At 32.2% G+C, this 24,366-nt stretch overlaps 1 protein-coding gene across 1 annotated transcript; it reads left to right on the top strand.

Moving 5' to 3' along the window:
• The first annotated feature begins 16,993 nt into the window (after window positions 1-16,993).
• Window positions 16,994-22,466, top strand: LOC143551802 (AP2-like ethylene-responsive transcription factor At1g16060). The gene is made up of 7 exons (XM_077042155.1): window positions 16,994-17,121; window positions 17,501-17,583; window positions 18,330-18,418; window positions 18,538-18,611; window positions 19,325-19,375; window positions 19,478-19,554; window positions 21,918-22,466. Exons 1-7 carry the CDS (start codon window positions 16,994-16,996, stop codon window positions 22,439-22,441), a joined length of 1,026 nt encoding a protein of 341 aa, XP_076898270.1. The 3' UTR covers window positions 22,442-22,466.
• Window positions 22,467-24,366: the final 1,900 nt, after the last annotated feature.

Here is a 24,366-nt window from a genome sequence, read left to right as displayed (position 1 = left end):
ATATGATCGTTAATGAAAAAAATACAAATTTACATGACACGTTTCAATTTTGTTATAGAGAGGTAGAGGTGCACAAATCGGGTATTAAAAAAACCGGGTTCGGGTATGGAACCGGGTACGGGTATGATCGGGTATTGGAAAATCGGGTATTAGTAATAACTGGCTCGGGTTCGGGTCCGGGTATTGGCATGAAAAACCATACCCTATGTACCAGGTCCGGGTCGGGTATTGAAAACCGGGTTTTCAATACCCGGGTATTTGAATACTCTATTTTCGGGTATTGAAAAAACCCATTTTTCGGGTATTTGAATACCCTATTTCTGGGTATTAAAAAAACCAATTTTATGCAGCATTCTTCTGTTAACGAGCCTCTACTTTGTTTTTTAGTTATAACTCCATTTTTTTTTGCATACAAACTTCAAAGTTCATTCAAACATATGTAAATAACTAAACAATGATATAAAAAAAACATATATTTTATGTGTTTTAAATTGTTGTTTGATATATCAAAAGACGTTGCTCTAAACAAAATATTTATATCAAATACGTGCTTTAAAAAAGATCCGTTGAAGAACGGCTATAGATCTGTGGGTAGCCACACAACCATTGTTAAGTGTCACATAGACACTTGTGCACAAACACTAATATCAGGTATGCAAAAAAATCCAGTTCGGGTATGCAAAAAACCCGGGTTTCGGGTATAACTAGAACCGAGTTTCGGGTATTATCGGGTTTATATCGGGTACGAGTTCGAGTTTCAACATTGAAAGTCATACCCTATTCGTACCCTACGGGTAGGGTCGGGTCGGGTCCGGATTCAGGTATAAACAACCCGGGTTTAAAAAAAACCGGTTCCGGATTTTTTTTTTTGTGTCTGGGTTCGGGTTTTTTGTGCACCTCAATGGAGAGGATTAAAGAATAACTAAAGCATAACTTGGGCTCACATTTTAACACGGCCCATTTATCAAAACAAAACTAATTGGGCTTCTGGTCTACGTCTTATATTCATTTGCATGCCATTTGAATTCATATGCGAATATGCGATGATATAAAATAGCTCCATAGTGTATCAAAAATGTATTCTGTTTGTAGTTAATAGATATTGTATAATTAAGATATGCATGTATTAGGTATGGACCAAATATAAATTAATTTAACATGTTAACTGTGCGACTTAAATAGTGTAATTATATATACAACATATTGTAATTACTTGCATAATTACACTAGCTGTATAGATAGTTACACAACTTGATTCACATAGTTAGTACGTTTTTTTAGTTTACACGTTAATTTTTCCCTACATGTATTCAATAAGTAACATATTGAATTATGAATAAATTCATGAGGAAGTGGTATTTTTCTAGGATTTACTCCATCGTTCCTATTCTCAATTATGGGGCAAATACAGCCTTTTTATTCATTTCTTCGTATGTACCCGCAGCAACATTCATTTAATTCATCTTAAATATATATAAACGCAAACTTTAAAAACTCTCTGATTGCTTCCTATATTTTCTCAAGCCACCAGATTATTTTATTTGTAAACGGAGGCTTCTCATGCATTTGACCCGAATTCACGGGTATGGATCTCACCAAACCCAGATAACCAGAATTCACGGGTATGGGTTTCACCAAACCCAAATGACCCTTAAACGGGTTATAACATCTCATTATATTAAAAATTAATCTCACCAAATATTTGATATGGAAATCCTATAAAACAAGGATATACTAAAAATTAATATCCAAACTAAAAAAACCAAAGATATTATATATAATTAAGAACCAATTTTATAGTAAAAAAAATAAGCAGGTCATAAGTCTTACCAAACCCAGATAACTTTTAAACGAACTATAACATCTCATTTATTTGTGAAACATTTTCATCATCAAACTCAAGTATATTATTATTAACTCTCTTATCACAAATAAAATTAAAATAAAAAAATATATTAATATTAGAAACAAAAAATGAAAACAATCCCGTAATACATGGATAAAACCTAGTTTATTATAGTTATAATAACTTTTTTTTTTAAAGAATCAAACTTTTGATTTTCCATCTTTTATTGATTTTCAATAAACTTATTAATTTGTTTATCTACTTTCCTAAAACCACTTATTTAACTAACTTTTTGTTTTTTGTTTTTTTATATTACGGTTATTTTTGTACTAGTGACCACTTTAAATCATGCATTTGAGATAATTGTCTTTATGACGATAAAGATAAGGTGGATTAATTGCTACATCGATCTCTTAGGTGTCATGTAACCACTAAAGTCTCAAATCACCCAACATTCTGTTCAAGTTTTAGCTTCAGCTAGTTAAACATTTCTAACCATCAGCATTATTAGAATATCTATAATAAGAAAACCGTAGCTCATTCGTCAGAGCACGTGGCGCCGACTTCACACGCCCCCAATGTGAGGTGGTCGTCGCGGGGGCGGAAGGGAGATTTGGTTCCATGTTTGTTTGCATTTCTATTTTCATTTTTGTTGAAAATTTATAAAATAAGTAAGCTCTCTTTTTATATGATTTGTAAAATTTATAAAAAGAATGTAAATTTTTATAAAAAGTTTAAAGATTCGTATAACTTTTGAAAGTTATAGAAACTAAATAGTTTATTATAAAGTTTGTACATTTTCTGTCACATGATTTATTAAATTGAATACTCGAAATAAAAAATAAATAGTTTATTGTAATAAATAATATGGTTATGAAAGAAAACACAAGATGACCGCGATGTGAAAATGTAAGGATGTTTGTGAAACATGATAGCTTTGGATTTAAAGATTAATATCATGATTTTCTTAAGTATTGTGCATTGTTGATGTGATATATAACCGAACACGTCTATGATCGTTTTTAACAACTTGCATTTCTTATGTTTTTAAGGATAATAACTTACATATTTCCTTTGACTACTATTGACCGACAACTCTGAATCAAACGATAAGAAAACAACGTCATTAAATATCCCTATCAATAGAATGGTCTAATGTCATATATGTTTGTTGACGCCTAAATATAGTACGTCTTTTCGTCAATAACCGACTATCTTCGTATACCTTTGCCAAATACAATAGATTTGTGAAGTTATTGAATATATAAAGAGTTTGATTAATTTTGCCATGGCCATGCACAGAAAACAGGCCCCTCGAGTGGTGGTCTTAAAAACGAGCCGCAAATATGGTGCACCTAAAATATAGGGCAATCAATCTAGCCATAACTTTGGCCCTATATCCTCATTCTATCGGTGTCCAGTTTTCCTTGAAAAAGATAAAAGACTTGCTTTTATTTAATGTAAGTTAATATCAAATAGGGTTTTTTTTTATTATTTTTTTTTAATTTATCAAATTATATGTAATGTTTTTACATTTCACCTTACCAATTTATTTATACTACTAGGTTTTATCCTCCGTATTACGGAGGCTGTTTTCATTTATCGTTTCTAGTATTTATATGTTTTTTTGTATTTTAATTTTATTTATTGTAAGTAAGTTAATAATATACTTAGGGTTTGATGATGAAAGGGTTTCACAAATAAATGAGATATTATAACTCATTTAAAAGCTATCTTGATTTGGTGAGAACCATGACCCGCTTATTTCTTTTCACTATAAAATTGTTACTTAATTATAAATAATATATATTTAAAAAAATGGATATTAATTTTTAATATATCTCTATTTTATAGGATTTCATCATCATCATCATCATCATCGTACTCAGTATATCCCACCAATAGCAATGCTATGGTAGGGTCTGAGGAGGGTAAGATGTAGACAACCTTACCTCTACCCCATAGGGATAGAGAGGCTGCTTCCGATGAGACCCCCGGCTCGATAGTAGTTTTGCATCAAGCCTTGGACATAAGGCACATAGCACTCAATCATCGGGACACCGGCTGATTGGTGCATGTGCCCTTGTCTTTCGGCTATCAACGCCACCACATGATGCCTGAATAACCTTCCCCCACTTTTAACGTTATTTTCACGAGATTAGTAAAATAACGTCAAAATTAGTGCAATTTTACTTTTGCCCACCCGAGAGTTCACACATATATACATTATATGCGTGCACCGCCAGCAGGGCAATTATTTTATAGGATTTCAATATCAAATATTTGGTAAGATTAATTTTTAATATAATGAGATGTTATAACCTGTTTAAGAGTTATTTGGGTTTGGTAAGACCCATACCCGTGAATTATTGTCAAATGTATGAGAAACCTTTATTTATAATTAAAAGCAAGCTGGTGATTTGAGAGAATATACGGAGAAACTAGATAGCTTTTAAATGTTTCGTTTATATATTTAAGATAATATATGTTTTAACCTTAGAACATTTGCAGAGGGAGTGTTTAAAAAAAATAATTTAAAAAAATTGTAAGAATCAAATAATCACTTATATACACAATGACGGACTCATGGATTTTGTTTTTCAGAGTCAAAATTTTACGTCTTTCATATGTTTTATAGATGAAGCTTTTGCCTTGGGTTGGATATTTTTACCCTTCCGATCACCGCAACTTTGAAATTAAAATATAATTCTTTTTGATATTTTTTTTACACATAACTCATGACCCAACATAGCATGTAAATGTAGGACATGGGTCACTTTTTTTATTAAAAATAAAATAAACGTTAACGATACTCTCGTTAGTAATAGGAAATATATAAGTACAATACCGTTTACAAAATTGAATAAAATGAATATAATATACACTTATTTTTATATTCAAAATAGATAAGATAATGCGCCTTTGATGGGTACTTCATGTAATAACTTCGTCTTGTGTCTTCACCACATTTGTCATCGACTAAGCTCCTTGAATCGTGTATTCTTGAACGATCGTTTGTGTAGTCTTCAACGAAGGCTTGATGTGTATCTTCTTGTATGATCCTTTGCTATAAAAACGAATAAACTAATATTGACGGTTGAGGCTAAGGCACGTGTTCAACACGCTTCCCTTAAAACAAATTTCGCGCCTCTACATTAGACAACGCGTCTGTCTCCCAGAGTACAACAGCCGAAGCAGTTCGTACTGCCGGGGAAGACCACACGCCCGAGGTTACACCGGGTAGATTAGTGTATTAGAACTTGGAAAGATAAATATGAAGTTTAAAGAGTACTCCTCTTTAATTATTCATGGAAAAAAGAAATATGTTATGTTTCTTTGGTTGGTGGAATTAATGGTAAAGCTTATTTTTGTCTACCTTATGAAATTAACCTTTATGTTCAATATAAGAATACAAACCATAAATTCTATGTCCATTAATCATGCCATAAACAAAAGTTAATTGGCATATTAAATTGTAATAAAAAAGACTCTTGACCTCATATGAAACATTTTTAATAGGTTACATGAACCATCAATTTGAATACAAGACAGTATTGGTCATGACATGATTAGTGACATAGCATTATTTACACCGACCACTCATCCGATATCTCATTCATTATTATATTAGTAAAAACACATTTTACTAAATTTTCCAACAATCCACCAAATGAATAGAGATCGATAAATACACATAAAATTGCCAATATAACCTCGACAGTTGAATATTGCAGGATAGGTAGGTGTTAGCTTTAAACTTTCCTTTGTGAAGCATACTTAGTCTCCTAGCGGTTAGTAGACGCGATGTCCTTGAACAAACCCCTATTTGTGTAGACGACAATACACTTCACACAATACTCTCCCTAGCCGGACATATCCCCTCATTGTCGTGTCCATTATGGTCCTAGAACACTAGCCTGGTTCTGTGAAAACTCTAGGAATTGCGCACTTCTCTTTCACATAGGTGATTATCTAGAAATCATTAAAAGCATTAAGGTTATAATTGTAACACCGTGAAAATACCCCATCTAATTTTAGGCCAATAATGTCAAAGATTAGAAGTTAAGGGGCTAAAAATGTCAAAATTATAAGTTAAATGACTGAAAATGAAAATTTTGGGTTTTTAGACCCATCGCGCTACACGATGGTCCTCTGATGAAATCCGTCGCGCTACGCGACAGAGAATCACACATCTCAAGAAAAAGGTTGGCGTCGCGCTACGCGATGGAGAAACTCACTAGTCTCATCGCGCTATGCGATGACCAGGTTAAGTAAACTGGGACACGTGGCCAACCACGTGTCAACACGTGGCAGCTTCTGATTAATTGCGGCGTCACGCTACGCGACGGCCTTGGGGAAAAGACCATCGCGCTACGCGATGGTCTGCAAAACTCACCTATAAAAGGGCAGCTACGGGTTCAAGCCATTTCATCCCATTTTCACCTTAGTTTTCACATAGTTAACCTTGGTAAGCGTGCAAGGGAGTTCCGAGGTGCCTTGGGCTGTTTTTGTGAAGAGACGAGGTGTTGTTACGCTGTTTAACGAGCTGCTGATCTTGTAACGAAGTACAAGCTGAATTGCTGCTGATTTCTTAGCTCTTAAGTCTCGTCGAGCCGATTAAGGTAGGATTAAGGTTAAGTTACTTTACTAGTTACTTTAAATACATAAGATATAGCTTAGTTAAGGGTATAGTCGTTAAACTATAATTATTTTCCAAGTAATGTTTTATAAAGCAAAGACGTTGCTTCCACGTGAAGTAATGTTATCAAAACTATTATTTTGACGGGCATGTAGTAACTGGAAGGGGGATATCATTAGTAGACTCTTCTTGCCTAAGGAAAGCAATTCGTACAAATCCCAATCAACCGCGGGACCCGTTTGCTTACCTGGAGAAGTTTGCCAACGTAATATCCTTTATTAGGCCAAAGCGTGCTATTCCAAACGTCATATGTAAATTCAAAGTATTTTCATAAAACGACTATAACTATACTAAGGTTAGGTCAGACTTAAGAGTCTGCTGATCAAACCTCGAGTCTGCTGAACTGAATCAGACATTAAGTCTGCTGATCAGACCTTGAGTCTGCTGAACTGAAACAGACTTAAAGTCTGATGAATAGTATCAACTAGATACTTATGCATGCCTATTATGAATATAGGTTGTTAAGCATACTAAGAAGAGGAGTTTGATATTATCCACTGATATACGAGGTGAACACGTTAACCTTTTTCTATCTGAACTGATTTTACTCTTGTAATAAACAGGTTGTTTATTACAAAGAGTCTGATAAATGTTTGCATGAGATATAATCTCTAAAATCGTTATAATACAACATAGATAATAAAAAGCAACTCAGACCGAATACACATGTGTCTGGATCCAAACATAACTGATAATTAGCATACAAAACCAAGTCAATCATAACCGGTTCTCCAACAGGGTTATATAGCCTAGGGGAAGGTTGTCTCCGAACAGGGGCTATATACTCGGGGAACCTTTGAATTGTGTGTGTAGGGCAGTGGTACAAATTCCCGGGAATGGACAGGCATTCCTGCTGAGATTGTGAAACAGAAAACTATGTTTGTATTTAACGACTGTTATAAATGTTTTATCGAGTCAACGTTTCACCAGCATATAGCTGACGTGTTTTTCCCACCCATGCAGGTAACTAGATGACTATAGATGATATACAAGGATGGGAGTCATTAGAAGATCGCTACGGATGGCTCGTTTTTGATAAATATAAATCCTTGTATAATTAATATCATGATTTTGTAAAACTGAAACTCGGGTGTTTAATTCCCGAGTAATTATGATAATGTAAATTAATATTTTTAATATATAAAGACTTCCGCTAAAATAAACCCGCTACTCTGATATATTTACAAAACAGGTACCAACTAATGGTCACACTCCTAGGCCCTAGATTGGGGTGTGACAATAATGATTTACACAAATCATTAACCATATATTATGCTTAGCCTCCCAACATATCACTGTTGTTATAGGAATGGACTAGGAAGTAATTAGACTCCCTTTATAATTTAGGAGAATATATATATTAGCTTATGTGTCAACTTATACATAAACTATGCCCCCATAGTGACCACCCTTAGATATATAATTAGGTTGTCCTATTGAACTTAGATCTCGGGATCTCCAGTCAACTAAGTTAGGTTTTCCTTTATATACCCTTTTTCATAGGCTTTAGTCTCATTCCACAACATGATCTCTACTCCACCCTCAGGTTGTTGGATCCATAACATTATCGTTGACTTTGTCTAATCACTATAGATAACTTGCGTAGTTGAGATCAGTTGTCATGATGCGTTCTTCACTTATAAGTTAATTTTGCCTCTTGTCAAGTGTCTAAGACTATAACCTCAGTGGCCACCTGAATCTGGTTATAATATTTGTCTTTGTAAGATACACTTATCATTAAGGCAAACATATCTTCATAATGTACTACAACCTTTTTGTCATTCACTTAGTCGTGTGTTTGCAATGTTAGATTATTTTACAACAATCCTCATTGATAAACCATCCAAGTTAAAATGCAAGACACCCCCACATTTAAGTGTTATTGGAAAACATTATCCAACTTGCAGATGGGGTAAGAAAAGATTCTCTCTTTCTTCACACGCTTGAGAAGTCACCTTAATTACCATTTGTACATACCCATAAGGGGTTTCTTCTTAAATGGCTTCCCCCACATTTCTTGCATTTGGATTTTGTTTGTTTAACTTTACTAAGGACAAACTTGACACTCATGATTTGAACAAGATCACGTCATTGTATCAGCGAGTTCATCAATGCTTGCTCATAAAGCAATACATGCCTTAGTGTAAGCTTCCACCACTTACTAGCCTTTAAGTTAAATTGGTCATAAAAGCTTGTTAACAAACCATCATAAATCCACTATCTTAGACAATCTATAAAATTAAGATCTTTTTAAGATCCTCATAAGTTATGTCATTTCCTTAGATTGGATGAAAACCTTCTTTGCATTTGTCTATACACAAATTCTTTTTTGTGTATGTTTTGAATGTTTCAAGTTAATTAGTCTTCGCAAAGCACCATAATTAACAAGTACTAGTCTAGCATGCTTTAGACTACAATACTCTAGCAGGTGAACAGAAGATGCATCATTCTGGTCCTTCACAGCTTTAAGAGATAACGCATTATCTCTTCCAAACATTCATTTATCGGTTTAGACAAAATAATCATATTTCATTTTACTATTCCTAAGCCTCGTTTTTAGGAATGCCTTTAAACAATAGTTAATTCATCCGCTAAAGTCATAACTCGGTTGCCTTTAACCTCCAAGGCTTCAACGTAAGTCTTTAATCCAAGTCGCTTTGATGAACACATTCATCACAAACATGATGAATAATAACAATATAAATCACTAACATTTCGAGATTTAGTCAATTAGATTGACTTTCAACAACGTCGCATTCTTAATTGTCTAAGGTGATGTAAACATTTTTATTGTTGTTTCAATGCAACTATTAGACCGCCTTTCCAAAATTGAAGATAAATCCTCCAAATAGTTCCAACAACATTTAGGGCAATATAATCATCTACAAGTCCATCACTAGCTATTTTAAATCTCATATACTAGATCTCACAAGATTTATAAACCCATTTACAAGAATAACATATACTTCTTTCATATGTTATAATTATCAAAAACATACAATTGTGCATTTCCATGTTGATGCTTTCAACATCAGATGACGTATCTCGTTATTGTGTATTTTATCTCAATACACTCACCACGTTTCTCATGAAACTCTCATGATATTTTTATACAATTGATGTCTTGTCTTAGCAATGCAACAACTCACAAGTTATTTCTTATGCCAAATTCCTTTTGCACTATCCATTTGAAATTATTCCTTTTTTTTAACATTAATTTTTCGTTAAAAAAATCTGTAAAATAATTTTGTGTCACAATAAATATTGTTGTATTTGGTTGTAAAACTAAAAGTGTTATCCGAAGATATTGAACACAAATAATAATACAACCGAAACTACAACATAAAAAGTAACACACTTTTTAATAATAAATATTCAAATGGATAAATAAACGACGTCTAGATATCAAATCTCAAAGTGTTATTATTATCTTCAACACTTTCATCATCCGACCAAAATTATTTCAATGATATCATTTTATGCTTTGTATCGAGGTACTCCCTTAAATTATTTCAACACATATCCTCATATCCTCGTTTCAGTTTTGGAACCATATTCTTGAGCAAATATGTTCAAAGCAACATCAAAGTTGTTACAATTACTACATTTGAGTAACGAAACTTGAACAATCAATTTTGTTCACACAACACGAAGTTGTTTTCCACTATAGAGTATCCTTGAGAGCGTTATCTTAGTTTAACATGTTCTATTTTTTGCAAGAGTAGCAAGCCATTTGAATTATCTAGCATATGCAAAACTTTGTTTTAAAACACTTTCTTACTTTTGCAATATACTATATTAATAATAAGGGTTTATAAAAAACAAAGTCAAGACCAAAAACATCAAACAATTTATATGGTTTAGGTTTAAGACCCTTGTACTAAAATGGTTTCCAGCACGCATGTGAAAAAAAAACATGTTATATCGCACATTATAAAACTGAACGTTTACATATAATGTTTTCCAATGATATAATATATAAAAGAAACCATTTCTACTAAAGTGACCCATGTCCTACAATCTTAAAACAGATTTCGCGCCTCTACATTAGACAACGCGTCTATCTCCCAGGGTACAACAGCCGAAGCAGTTCGTACTGCCGGGGAAGACCACACGCTCGAGGTTACACCGGGTAGATTAGTGTATTAGAACTTGGAAAGAGAATATGAAGTTTAAAGAGTACTCCTCTCTAATTATTCTTGGAAGAAAGAAATATGTTATGTTTCTTTAGTTGGTGGAATTTATGGTAAAGCTTATTCTTGTCTACCTTATAAAATTAACCTTTATGTTCATTATAAGAATACAAACCATAAATTCTATGTCCATTAATCATGCCATAAACAAGAGTTAATTGGCATATTAAATTGTAATAAAAAAGACTCTTGAGCTCATATGAAACATTTTTAATAGGTTACATGAACCATCAATTTGAATACAAGATAGTATTGGTCATGACATGATTAGTGACATAGCATTATTTACACTGACCACTCATTCGATATCTCGTTCATTATTATATTAGTAAAAACACATTTTACTAAATTTTCCAATAGTAAAGTGGCACATCAATGACTCAATGTGAAGAGAAGAATTGTTGAGATTGGAGCAGCAATCAAACTCTTATATGTCGTGAAAGTTTTGTATTTACATGTGCTTGAACTTGTCTCTTTGGTTCAACTATTCTTTATCTTCAACTATAAATAAGTTAAATAATATTATATATATATATATATATATATATATTATAATTTGGAATTTTAAATCATTTGATTACAAAAAATAATATAAAAACTAATAATTATGTGAAAATGTAAGGATTTATAAGGATGTTTGTATGGAAGAAAATAAAAATTTTAAAGTATATATACATAACTTGTGATCATAGTAGGTATATTTGTAGATGTTTTTGAGCCTTTGCGATAGATAGTTAACAAGTTTAAATCATTTAAAATGATTCAATAAAAGTGAATGCCTTTGGGAATATTATTATTTGCAAAAGGAGTCATCAAGATAAGTTCAATGTTAATATCCTGGGAACAAATAACAAATTGTTTAACAATGTCCACATCTTGCCATAGTCACGTGAGCACGTGATCTCCCAATGGTGCAAATTAATCCACGCAACTTACTTTAACAGACAGTACTGTTAAATAGTATTTAATCACAAGCATTATTTATAACAATAAGATAAATAAGTTAATCTGTAAGTTTGTGACAAATCATTAATTTTTAAGCAATACGTTATTCGTACACCTTTTGGTTATCCACACATCTTACATACGATCGTATAGGGGCTATACGATCGTATAGAACCCCACGTTAAAGGGTGTATGAATAGGTTAAGGGTGTGTGAATAACCAATGCCATTTTTAAAGATGTATATTTAGTTAGAACTTTGTTATAAAATTTTGCGATGAACACCAAGCGATCATGATTTTATCCACGAACATGATTTGATGTGAGCTTGATCTTTTTTGGTAAAGCGGAATATAAAATTTGAAGCTTTTTTCGTAAAAGATAAAAATACAAAGTATGTTATTTTTGCTTAGAATCCTGACACTTAAAAATATGATAACATACATTTTTTCATTTTTGTATATGATTTCTAAAAAGCATAATATTATACAAATTTATCAAAATATTCGAGATATTGAGAGTTGAATGAGCTGTGATTGGAGATGAAAAATTGAAATTAATGTCGAACATAATCAAACTCTAAAAAGATTAATAGCCCCTTACACATGGGGTTTCATCTTCACCTCTTTTGTACCTTCAAACCGTTTATAGATTGTAAAATCCAAAAAATACTAGACCTTATATGTCAACAACTGCATGCATAATTAAATCACATGGTTTTTTATTACAAAAATTTAAAACAACCACAAAATAGAAGTTTTATACAAAATATAAAATAAAATATACCATATGTAATTAAGCTCCTTCATTGTTTAATTTTAGTCACTTCTTTTTTCAACTTTAAGCACCACTATAATTTTAAATTGTACTTCATTCTAGTTTTTTCACAATATTAAAACTAAATTATTTAAAAGGAAACATATATATGGAACTTTTTTTTATTATTTATTCATTATTTTTTAGTTTAATATCAAGCGAAAAGGTAACTATGAAGAGAAAAAAAAGCCAATTGATTATAAGAGTTTTTCATAAATGTTTTAAGGTAACAATTTTTTTTTAAATTTTTTTTACATATATATAATATATATAATATAGGTTACATGCATGTAGAAAAATTATAGAATTTTTTACGTACCGAGTCGATATTTTACATAGGTGTAACGAACGTTTAAATTAGTGCTGTCAATATACATTTTTATTCTCTTTTCTACTTAATTTTTTAATCGCATTTAATCCTAACTACATAATCTAATTTATTTGATTAAATGTGTGGTTAAGAATGAAGTATTTAAATTCTTAAAACTCAATAAGGTTATTTATATAAATTTATTTAAACATTAACAAAACCTAGTTATTCTTTTTTTTTTTTTTTTGAACTGTGAATATTTATAACCGAACCAACACCAACAAAGGAAACAAACAACAACACCAACACACCCTCCACATCCCGAAGAGTAGAGTCACAAACAAGAACAAAACTACATGAAATCAAATTTACACCATTTTAACCAATCTACCGACCTATACTTTGATATTTTATTGAACCATAAAAATCCAAGCGCTTTAATATCTCCAATTATCTCATCTACTTTCACCTCCTTGCCTTCAAAAACCTTTTCGTTTATCGCTTTCTAAATTCTCCAACAACCGATAATAATAATCCCATGAAACACCTCTTTCTCTATCTCACCAAGCTTGATGATCTTGTGAAGTTCTAACATATCTCTAACCGAAAAGCCGTATATGGGAGCTATCTTGCACCATCGACTAATATGATCCCACACAATAGTCGAGATGAAACAACCTGTGGTTATATGATCGGCCGACTCCCTCCCCGCCTCACATAAAGCGCACTCAATAAAAGGAACCGATAAATTCCTTCTTTCAAGCGCGCCCCTCGTAGGAATTCTATTCATCTAGGCCCTCCAAACATGAATATTACATTTTGCCGGTACCCATTTGCACCACCTCATGACATAATTATTTCTAACATCTTTATTTTTTATTAACATCTTCTTAACCGAGCTCACCAAAAACTCTCTATCTTTATCTCCCAACCATTCCCATGAGTCCGTACCTTCCTTCCAACTTGCAGCATTCATCAATTTAAAAATCTTCTCCCACTCTTCCATTTCTTGAGCAGAACTAGGATTCCTATGCCAATCCCAAGCCCACCCTAAACTGCCTCCGTTCCTCCAAAACCGGTCCTTTACTTTACACCTTTTGTTTTTTTCAAGCTTAACCAAATGAGGGCAAGCCTCTTTTAAACTTGTAGATCCCACCCAATTATCACTCCAAAAATTCATACACTGTCCATCTCCTAGCCTACCTTTTATAAGGTCCACCATCTTGCTCCCCCCAAAAACCAAATTATTCACAACCTTAGCTATATTAATCCAAACTCCAGAATTTCCTTTCCTGGTCGGCAATACTTCCCGATCTTTAGTTTGAGTATGAATAGAAATAATAATTCTTTTCCATAACCCGCCCACCTCAGATTTGAATCTCCAACCCCACTTAGCAAGAAGCGAGTTATTCACATCTCTAAGTCTAGATAAGCCAAGACCACCCATACCTTTAGGAAGAGCAACTCTCTCCCAAGCTACCTAATGGATTTTTTTGGCAGTAGACGACCCTCCCCATAAGAATCTCTTCATTATCTTCTCCAAATTCTCCACCACCTTACTTGGCACCTTAAAGATAGAGAAATAATATACCGGTAAGCTTTCTAGCACCGCTTTAATCATCACAACCCTTCCACCTATAGATAAAGAGTGTGCTCTCCACACCGCCAACCTTTTTTCAAAAATATCCATGGTCCCGTTCCAGTTGTGCACTTTATTCATATTGGCACCCACCAGAATGCGAAGGTGAATAAAAGGCATTTTACCAGCTTCACATCCGAGCACACCCGCCATTTCTCCAACTTCAGCACCTGGAATATTGGTTCCAAATAAGACAGATTTTTTAAAATTTATTTTGAGCCCCGAGCACATGTAGAAACACCTCATAATTCTATTCACATTTTCCATATTCTCTTTCGACCAATCTCCTATAATTATGGCGTCATCGGCGTAAAGGAGATGGGACACCAAAGGTCCCCTGTTCGGAGTTTTAACTCCTTTAAAAATACCTTCCGCTACGGCTTGATTAACCATTACTGAAAAAGCTTCCATAACAACAAGAAATAAAAAAGGAGATAACAGGTCGCCTTGTCTCATCCCTTTATTGCATTGGAATTCAAAGGTAGGCGACCCATTTACTAGAACCGACGACCTAGCCGAGGAAAGAATGCCATTAATCCATTAGCACCAAACCGAGGGAAAACCCATCTAACCCAAAACTGATATCAAAAACTTCCAATTCACATTATCATAAGCCTTTTCGAAATCAATTTTAAGGAAAAAGGCTTTATAATTAGCCTTATTGGCCCAAGCAATGAGCTCGTTCACGATAAGAGGCCCATCGAGAATTACCTTCCCTTTTAAAAACACCGATTGAGATTCAGAAATAACCGACCCTAACACTTTCTTTAAACGGTTGGCCAACACCTTTGAAATCACCTTGTTTATCACACCCACTAAGTTGATAGGTTTGTACTCATTTAAACAGCTCGGATCCACACTCTTTGGAATCAGCGCAATATACGAAGAACTGACTCCTTTATTAAAACTCCCATTCGCATGAAAATCTGCCATAATATTCCAAAAATCCCCTTCAAAAAACTCCCAAAAACGTTTTATAAATTTGAAATTGAACCCATCCGGTCCCGGGGCACGGTCCCCTTTACATTCGAAGACAGCTTCTTTGATTTCCTGTTTAGAGAAATTGGAAATTAAATAATTTGCATCTACTTCCAATAATTTCTTGACATTTTTGCATTTTAAACTCGGTCTCTCTCTCGCCTCTTCTTTAAACCTATCTCTGAAGTAACCCATAACCTCTTTTTTAATTATTTTTGGTTTGTCACACCACCTTCCATCAATATATAACCCAGGAATATTATTTTTTTCGTTTCCTGTTATTGATAATACCATGGAAAAATGCAGAATTTTCATCTCCGTGTATGGCCCAGCGGGTCCTTGACCTTTGTTTCAAATCTGAAACTTTCTTGTTCGACAACTCTTTTAAACACTCCCATCTAACCCATTCTTCTTACTCGGACAAATCTTTTACTTCTGCATCATTTTCAATCTTTTCCAATTCCAATTTCAACACTGCTTCTTTTTCTCCTTCTTTATCTTTGGTTATGTCCCACCACTTTTTTATTTCGTTCCTCAAAATTTTAAACTTTCTGCCCAAATTCACATCCGCCGGACCTACTGACGTCCGATTAACACACACCCCGCAGACCACCTCCTCGAAGTCACTAGGCTCCAGCCAAGAATTAAAAAAACGGAACGGTCTGTGCCCAAAACTAGTTATTCTTTTAACAGGAGAAATCTGCTTAACTAAACTATAATTCTTTAATATGTATATTTCATAAACATATAAAAAAAATACAAACAAAAAAGAAAGATTGAAAAAAACAAAATTTAAAGTTAACTTTAGGGGTGGATCCCCATTTCCCAAAGTCCACCATTAGATTAGATTAGAGCATTCTCATTCCACCCTCTATTCTTAAACTAAAAATTACACTAAAACTCACTATATTTTCTCTCTTTATTTCAATTAAATAATACTTCTTATACCTTTTCTCATTACCTTTTCTCTTTCCTTCACTTACAACTACTCTCAAAATATATTAAAAAATTATAAGGGATGAACAGTAATTTTTTAAATATACAGAAAATTCATTACTTTTTCTAAAATATAAAATCTCTTTATTCATAACCACCCTGAATCACTCTCTAAATTATAAAAACACCCCTTACATAATATGAGGGGTTCGATGAGAATGCTCTTAGATTTGGGCCTAAAAACAAACAAATGAAATTAGGGCTCTATAAACACCTACTAAACCCCAAAAACCTCCCCTTTTGCTTTCACCATCAAATCCAAATGACGTGAGAACAACACAAAACTTAATACAATTTAACCAATCCCAGCCGCTCACAGGCGGCCTTCTTTTCTCCTTTCACCCACCCCACCCACACAGTAAAACACTCTAGTACCATTACAAATACCATTAATCCATTTGCCGGCTCCCACTCACTCTATTTTTATTTATTATTATTTCTCTCACGTCTATTGCTTGCTTTATATGTTTCAACAATTGTCCATTCTTATTGGACGCTGAGAGCCAGTCTGGTTTTTTTTCCTCTTAGGTCTAAAAAACTATCTGTTAAAGTGTTTGGGTGAATTTCATTTGAATGGCGAGGATCTCACAGAAGAAGAAGAATGTGTCATCAAACGACACGAAACCGGTTAAGAGAACGCGTAAAACGGTTCAGAGAGACTCGCCGCCCCAGCGGAGCTCAGTTTATCGAGGCGTAACCAGGTACGTTTTTTTAATCTTATGACCCCACGATGTACGAGTTAGTTTTTTTATTCTTCTTAGGAAATATAAAATAATTTCATTAAACTCAAAACGAATACTAGCCGATCCAAAAGCTTGTCGCCGGTTTGCATTGAGATATTTTTTCAGTAAAAGGAAATATGAAACTGGGAGTAACATTAATGTTTAATTTTTTTTTTTAAGAAACGTAAAGTAATTTCATTAAAATCAAAACGATTACAATGAAGTGGCACGTAAACGAACAATAAGCTGCGCCGCAACCCCATTTTGAATAGCGAAGCTGATCCAAAAGGGCTAGCAGAACAGCTAGTTGCCGGTTTGCATTATGTGTCGATGTAAACACTGTTGATTGAATGTGAAGGCATAGATGGACGGGTAGATATGAAGCTCATTTGTGGGATAAGAATTGTTGGAATCAGTCACAGAATAAAAAAGGAAGACAAGGTTTTTAATACTTTTATTTTTTGAGATCATATCGTGATTAATTTTAATTGTTTGATTCGATTTTGTTTAATTACTGATTTAATTTTTGTTTATGATTGCTGTTTTGTGGAAACGGTGGCAATTTGCTGATACATACAGTATATTTAGGTAAGCTTATTGGATCAAACAGATAATTACGGTTTTTGAGAAACTAAACCGAATCATTGGGTTCACTGGAGCGGCCAAACCGTTCAAAATGGTTCGTTTTAGCGGTTTGCCTATATCATTAAAAGACCAAATGTTTTGTCTTTTTAAATATAGGGAGAAAATGTAAAGCGAAGGACCACTAAATCGATTAAATTAATAATCTATTCTCATTATAATTAAATTACTTAAAGTTACGTATTATAAGTTTTAAGATTAAGATTCTTTTACATTAAATAAAAGCAATTTTTTCTTTAACCCATATAGGTTAAAGAAAAGTTGATTTTTAAATATATCAGCCGGTTCAGTTTACTTTACTAGTTTCAAACCGTAAACCAAACCCTAAAACTGAACCGGCTGATTTAGCTCGATTTGGATGGTTCGGATAATTATTATACTCTTGCAACATCCATGCCAATGTGTCATCAATATCAGGATGTATATCAAAATATCATGACTCATATTAAATTATAATATAAATATAAAAAGTGGGAAAACTTGTTTGAATTCAAAATGATGTTCAAAAATACAAATTTGAACTTATCCAAAATGGTGATATTTAGGGGCTTACGACGATGAAAAAGCCGCAGCACATGCATATGACTTGGCAGCATTGAAGTATTGGGGACAAGATACCATCCTCAATTTTCCTGTAATTTTTTTATTTTTATTTACCATATTTTTTCTCTAATTTAAACTCCTAATTATTTATTTATGAACACGTATTAGTAGTTTTAATAGTTATGCAACTTATGTTAAATTAAATCGCAGCTAGGAACGTACAAAGACGAGCTTCAAGAAATGGAGAGTTTATCGAAAGAGGAGTATATTGGATCGCTACGAAGGTAAAGCAATCGACATAATATTTTAAAATCGACCATTTTGTCGTTGAATAGTTTGTAATGTTCCTGTATTTCGTACAAGTCACACATGTCTATTATTTTAGATATATTCATAGGTCATTGTCCATGTCGACACGAAATTTTTGTCTAGAATGTTTATATTTTTCAAAACATTTTCTCATTATTCATTAACATAAAGTAGATACCAATATACAAAACCACTACCCTCATCTTCGTTATATTTAATATAGCGCCGTTATGAATTTTTTAATGTGAGGCTAGCTTAATTGATAGAGGCATGTGCCTCATAGATCGAAGATCCCAGATGCTAATAAGAGCAAAGAAGTTGTTTAAATTTATTGATGTAAAATATAGTAGAATTAACATGTCATTCCGAAAAATATAAAGTAGATGCATAAAAGGTGTATTGATTTTATTAATTTCAACTTTCACCTATTGGCCGGGATTAATCAGGAAATGTTTACAGATAGTCTCAACTTTGAACGTATTTTTCTCCTACAGTCCCATATGTATTTTCCACGCCATCAAAAAGTTAACGGTGGACTACCTGTAAGCATTTCCTCACTTGGTAGTTGGTATTAGTGATTAATCTCAATTAATACGAGAAAGTTGAGATTATTAAATTCCAATCACACAACATAAAAATTTATTTGCGCATTTTATTTCTTATCTAATTATTATTAATGTCATGATAGAAAAAGTAGCGGTTTTTCACGTGGAGTATCAAAATATAGAGGTGTAGCAAGGTATTTTATTTTTGTCCATTGATTTTTGGGAGGTTGATAACGATAGTGTGGTACTGTGGTGGTATAATTATAAGTTTTTTATTATTAATATTTAATGTGTAGGCACCATCATAATGGTAGGTGGGAGGCTCGTATTGGAAGGGTTTTTGGCAATAAATATCTTTATCTTGGAACATACGGTAAATTTTTTATTTTACATTTTGTTATTTTATGCCATCAAATCAAAAGTTGCTTACCTACAAATGAAAAATACAAAACCCTAAATTATACTTTTAAATGTGTGACATAAGACTTTTTTTTATTTGTAATCAAACATTAAACATCCCCTTCAAAAGTAATGGACTTATTGATAAACACTTACCCTATATTTATAATTTACGTGCCCTGGTCGATTCTTAAAATATGTCTCTTCGGCCTAAATAAACTCAGTGATGTAAACTAATGTTTATTAAACGATGATAAAGTTATAGTAATAAATATAACAATTAACAAAATCATAATATTAGAAGAGTCTATCACATTAGTGCGTTCATAAGTATTGGAATTTTTTAAAGTTTTCATGCCTCCGGAAAAAACGTATCCTGACTGGGCCCACATTGTCTCTTCTTGATACCGTTCTGAACTTATTTTTTGATAACTTTATTGGTTTAAATAAAAAAAATTGTTTAAGTAAAAATTAAAATGGAAAGTTATAAAAAATAAATGAAGACGTAGTTGGTATAATAGATTACCAACCTTCAACTGCTAACTAGTGACGTTATGAAAATTTAAAGCTGGTTTTGACGTCAACTTGTTAACTCCATGGACCATGGTCCCAACCTCCTACCAAATATTTCATGCACGTAATAATTTAATTATTTTTACTTTAAATTCAAAGAAATGTTGGGCATGTAAATAATTCGAATGCTTGATAAACTGTTCATTGGAAAGTTCATTTATTAATTCAACGAACATAAATACATGTCTTGTTCATTCATTTAGGTTCTTAGGATATTAATAAACGAACACGAACCTTTTTTTTAACAAACAAACATGAACAAGAAAATTAGTTTGGCTAACATTTCCTATTTATGCGTTTATTTAGTTAAAGCTAGATGTATGCACATGAATAAGTCACGTTTGTGCTTATTCGATTAATTTACAAGGCTTTAAATTTAGAGGTGTAAATGAGCTAAGCCCAAGCTCGTCTACGATTTTTCAAGCTCGAGTTCGGCTCAGGCTCGACGTGTTTTAATTATTTATTTTAGTTATATTATTTACTTATTTTTATAATAATTTTCATATAATAGCAATTAAAGTAAACATATATATATATATATATAGGGAGAGGATCAAGAGAAAACTCATCTTTACAGAAAACACTAAAAACTCTTAAAAACTCCTAAAGAATTATTTTTAATTAAAAATAAAAAAAATATTTTCAAAATTCTGTTTTAGCCATTATTCTTATATTTTCTTATATTTCACTCGAAAAATATAAAATAAAAAAAACCGTTGTAATGCACATACGTATTACTGTGCGATACCGTTGTATTACACATGTGTATTACTATGTATTTTTGAGTTTAATAGTGTTTTATTGCATATATTCAATATTTGTGTATTGTATATGTGTAGTAGTGTTGTATTATATGAAAAAAAAATAATAATAAAATAAAAGTCGATGTGGTGCACATGTGTGTTAATGTTGTATTACACATACGTACTAATGTGTATTCAATGTATGTATTAGTCTTATATTGCATATATACAATAGTGTGTATCAAATATGTGCAATAGTGTTGTATTCTATGCAATACAAACACTTTTGCATATATGCAATGCACACTATTACACATGCGCCCTATACCGACAAGGTTACTGACAAATTTTTTTTTTTAACCAATAACAACATATAAGAATAATAGAAAAAAAAGAAACTTCAAAAATTTTTTTTTTAAAAGTCAAAAATAGTTTTTTAGAAGTTTTTATGAGTTTTTAATTTTTCTCTTTAAAAAGAGTTTTCACTATAACCCACCTATATATATATATATATATATATATAGGGTAAAATTAAAATGAAAACCCATTTAAGTTGTGAAAACCTGCGAAAACCCTATGTAACATCGTTTTTTTTTTGTTATATGTAATATATGTTGTAACATTTAATACAAAACATCGAAACATCAAAAAATGTTTTGCTATTTTTTAATATTTTTTTACTAATTTTTATATATGTTTTCAGAAAAGAGAAAAAATTATTTTTATATTTACATTTTTTATTCATTTTAATTGTGAACCACAAGATTTAAACATTAATTAAAAACATGTAGTTGAGAATGAATTTGTAGAGTTTTCACAACTTAAGTGAGTTTTTATTTTAAATATATATATAATTTATTTGTTTAAAATCGCAAGCTGGCTCAAGTTATCTGAACTTGAGCTTCTAAAAAAGATGATCTCGAGTAGTATACACCTCTACCTAAATTTAGCAAAAAAGTGTCTGATTTTATATTGTAATATTACAAATACGCCCCTGAACTTTTGTCATATTGTCACTCAGCTACTCAAGAAGAAGCAGCAACCGCATATGACTTGGCAGCAATAGAGTACAGAGGACTTAACGCCGTTACAAATTTTGACCTCAGCCGTTACATCAACTTAACAAAACCCAATGAAACAGATTCCAACAGTTCCGTTTCTGACGGCATCCAAACAAACTTTAACAGTAACCCAATATTTAACCCTAGTCAAGACCTAGAGTTAAACTTCAGTTACAACAACCAACCGGAAACTTCAAGCTCCGGCGAAACAACTACCGACCGCCTCCCGCCGCCACGTGGCGCCTCCGCCGTCGGGTTACTATTTAAGTCTATGAAATTTAAGGAAATGCTTGAGCAGACCTCAGCGACGGCGACGACGGATTCGCTGTCGCCGCCGCCAGAGTCGGATTTGCCACGGCGGAGCTTCCCAGACGATATACAAACGTATTTCGAGTGTCACGAATCCAACAGTTATGCGGAAGGCGAAGACAGTATTTTTTCGGAGTTAACGGCACCTATGTTTCAGTGTGAGTTAGATGGTTAAACTGACGGTGAATTAAGCAGTTATCATGACGGTAATTTAATTTAATGATATGATATGATATGCCATGACGTGAGTTTTTATTAGGTTAGAGTTTGATTTATTTTCTCAAATTTTAAGAGTTGTTAGTGGTTGTAGATATACTTATGCCATAGACATTCATTTATTTCTATATTTATTTTCTTTTTTATTTTCCGAAAAAAGAATATCAATAAAGGTGTTTAATGCATTTAAAGCCTTATTAATTAATTGATTTTATAAAAATATTTTGTGGTAATTTCCTTTTCTTTCTTATTCTATGTTTCACAATGTATATAAAGCCATGTATACAAGTTTATAACTAAAGACAATGCTTAATGTTAAAGGAGATTTAAATAATTAAAATAATTGGATGAATCAAAATAGAAATATTCAAGTTTGACAAAATCAATGTCAAATGTACTTTTTAGTTATTACAAGTGTTAAATAGTTGCTGTTTGATCTTAAAGATATTTACATTTAAGTGACAAAAGCGAAAAAAAGATTACTTTCACTATGCAATTGGTAGCTTTGAAGTGTAACAAGATCTTAGGCTTTAATCTTTAAAAATATTATATTAAACCAACTAGACAAAAGTAAGTTTATAAATCTTATGGTGCATAAACCTTCTATGTTGTTTTAATAGAGTTATACGAATGTTCGTCGGTTATATACTTTCGTATTTTGGCATTTTAGCTCATGGTATTCCCTCCAATTTTAACACAAACTATTTAAACGTGTTTTAACGATCCTTTCTATATGAAACACAAACCCCAAAATGACGCCCTGCAAATCAAATATCAAATTCCTAAGTCGAATTATATTTTTACTATCAATATAATCAATTAAATTTAAAAAAGATTACCGTGGCGCCAAACAACCACAACATGCCATTAACCATGATGCCGCCCAATACATTTTTGCCCTCTAGCGCCATTACCATGGAGACATTATTCCTTCTTATACCATCTCCAACAGTTTTTGGTTTAAACCAGTCACATCATTGTCGCATCAGCTTTTTTAAAAACCACATTTTTACTCTGATAATACAACTTCTTAAACCATCTTTACATTTCCACATCATCCTTTACTTTTACATTTATTTTAAATAAAAATTTCATAATATAATAAAATATTTAATTTTTATAGATTTATTTAAATAAATAGCAATATAATAAAAAATTAGTAAAAATAGATTAACAAAAATATAACAAATAAATAAAAAAATATATAATTTAAAATGATAATATCTCTAACAAAATGAAAAAGAGATAACTTGATACTTTTACCTAATAATAAAACCTATGAATTATTATTATTATTCTATACCGTCCACAAATGTTCCATTTAATCATTCTAAAGTGCATGATGATTACGTAAATCCGTGAACCGTTTCATGTACGCTTGGAAATCAGATGTTGGTCAATGAAATGACGATTCATGTGGTTCATCTTCATTATTCGACCAATCTGTTATTGCGGCCCCTATTATTGGTGTTTTTTCTAAGATTTCTTGTCATGTTTTTTATTCGAATTAAGCAATGTAAAATAGATAATAAAATCATTAAAAACTAGCCGTTAAAGAATTTAAACGTTAAAACCGTTATGTAAAAAAATACACAAACAAAAAAATACATAAATTTTGAAAGAAATATATATATATATATATATATATATATATATATATATATATTTCAAATGAGAACCCCTTTGAGTTTTAAGAACTCGAAAGAACTCAGTTTAACGATTTTTTTTTCGAATTTTTTTTACACATGCGTAATATATGTATGTTACACACACATAAAAAAATTACAGAATTTTTTACGCACCGAGTCGACTTTTTACACATGTGTAACGGACGTAAAGGTTAGTGTAATCAGTTACATATTTATTCTCTCTCCTACTTTGACT

The sequence above is a fragment of the Bidens hawaiensis genome, unplaced genomic scaffold (genome assembly GCF_021521415.1).
Source record: "Bidens hawaiensis isolate Kalapana, Puna unplaced genomic scaffold, B.hawaiensis_p1.1 tig00001016_1, whole genome shotgun sequence".
NCBI classification, from domain to species: Eukaryota; Viridiplantae; Streptophyta; class Magnoliopsida; order Asterales; family Asteraceae; genus Bidens; species Bidens hawaiensis.
This window is presented reverse-complemented; position numbering and strand designations above follow the sequence as displayed.

What these genes read in the sequence shown, in the direction of transcription:
- LOC143551802 (XM_077042155.1), top strand. Translation starts at nt 16,994, where the DNA reads ATGGCGAGGATCTCACAGAAGAAGAAGAATGTGTCATCAAACGACACG. An exon ending in GTTTATCGAGGCGTAACCAG is followed by an intron (nt 17,122 to 17,500) that starts GTACGTTTTTTT and finishes TTGAATGTGAAG; the next exon opens with GCATAGATGGACGGGTAGAT. An exon ending in AAATATAGAGGTGTAGCAAG is followed by an intron (nt 19,376 to 19,477) that starts GTATTTTATTTT and finishes TTTAATGTGTAG; the next exon opens with GCACCATCATAATGGTAGGT.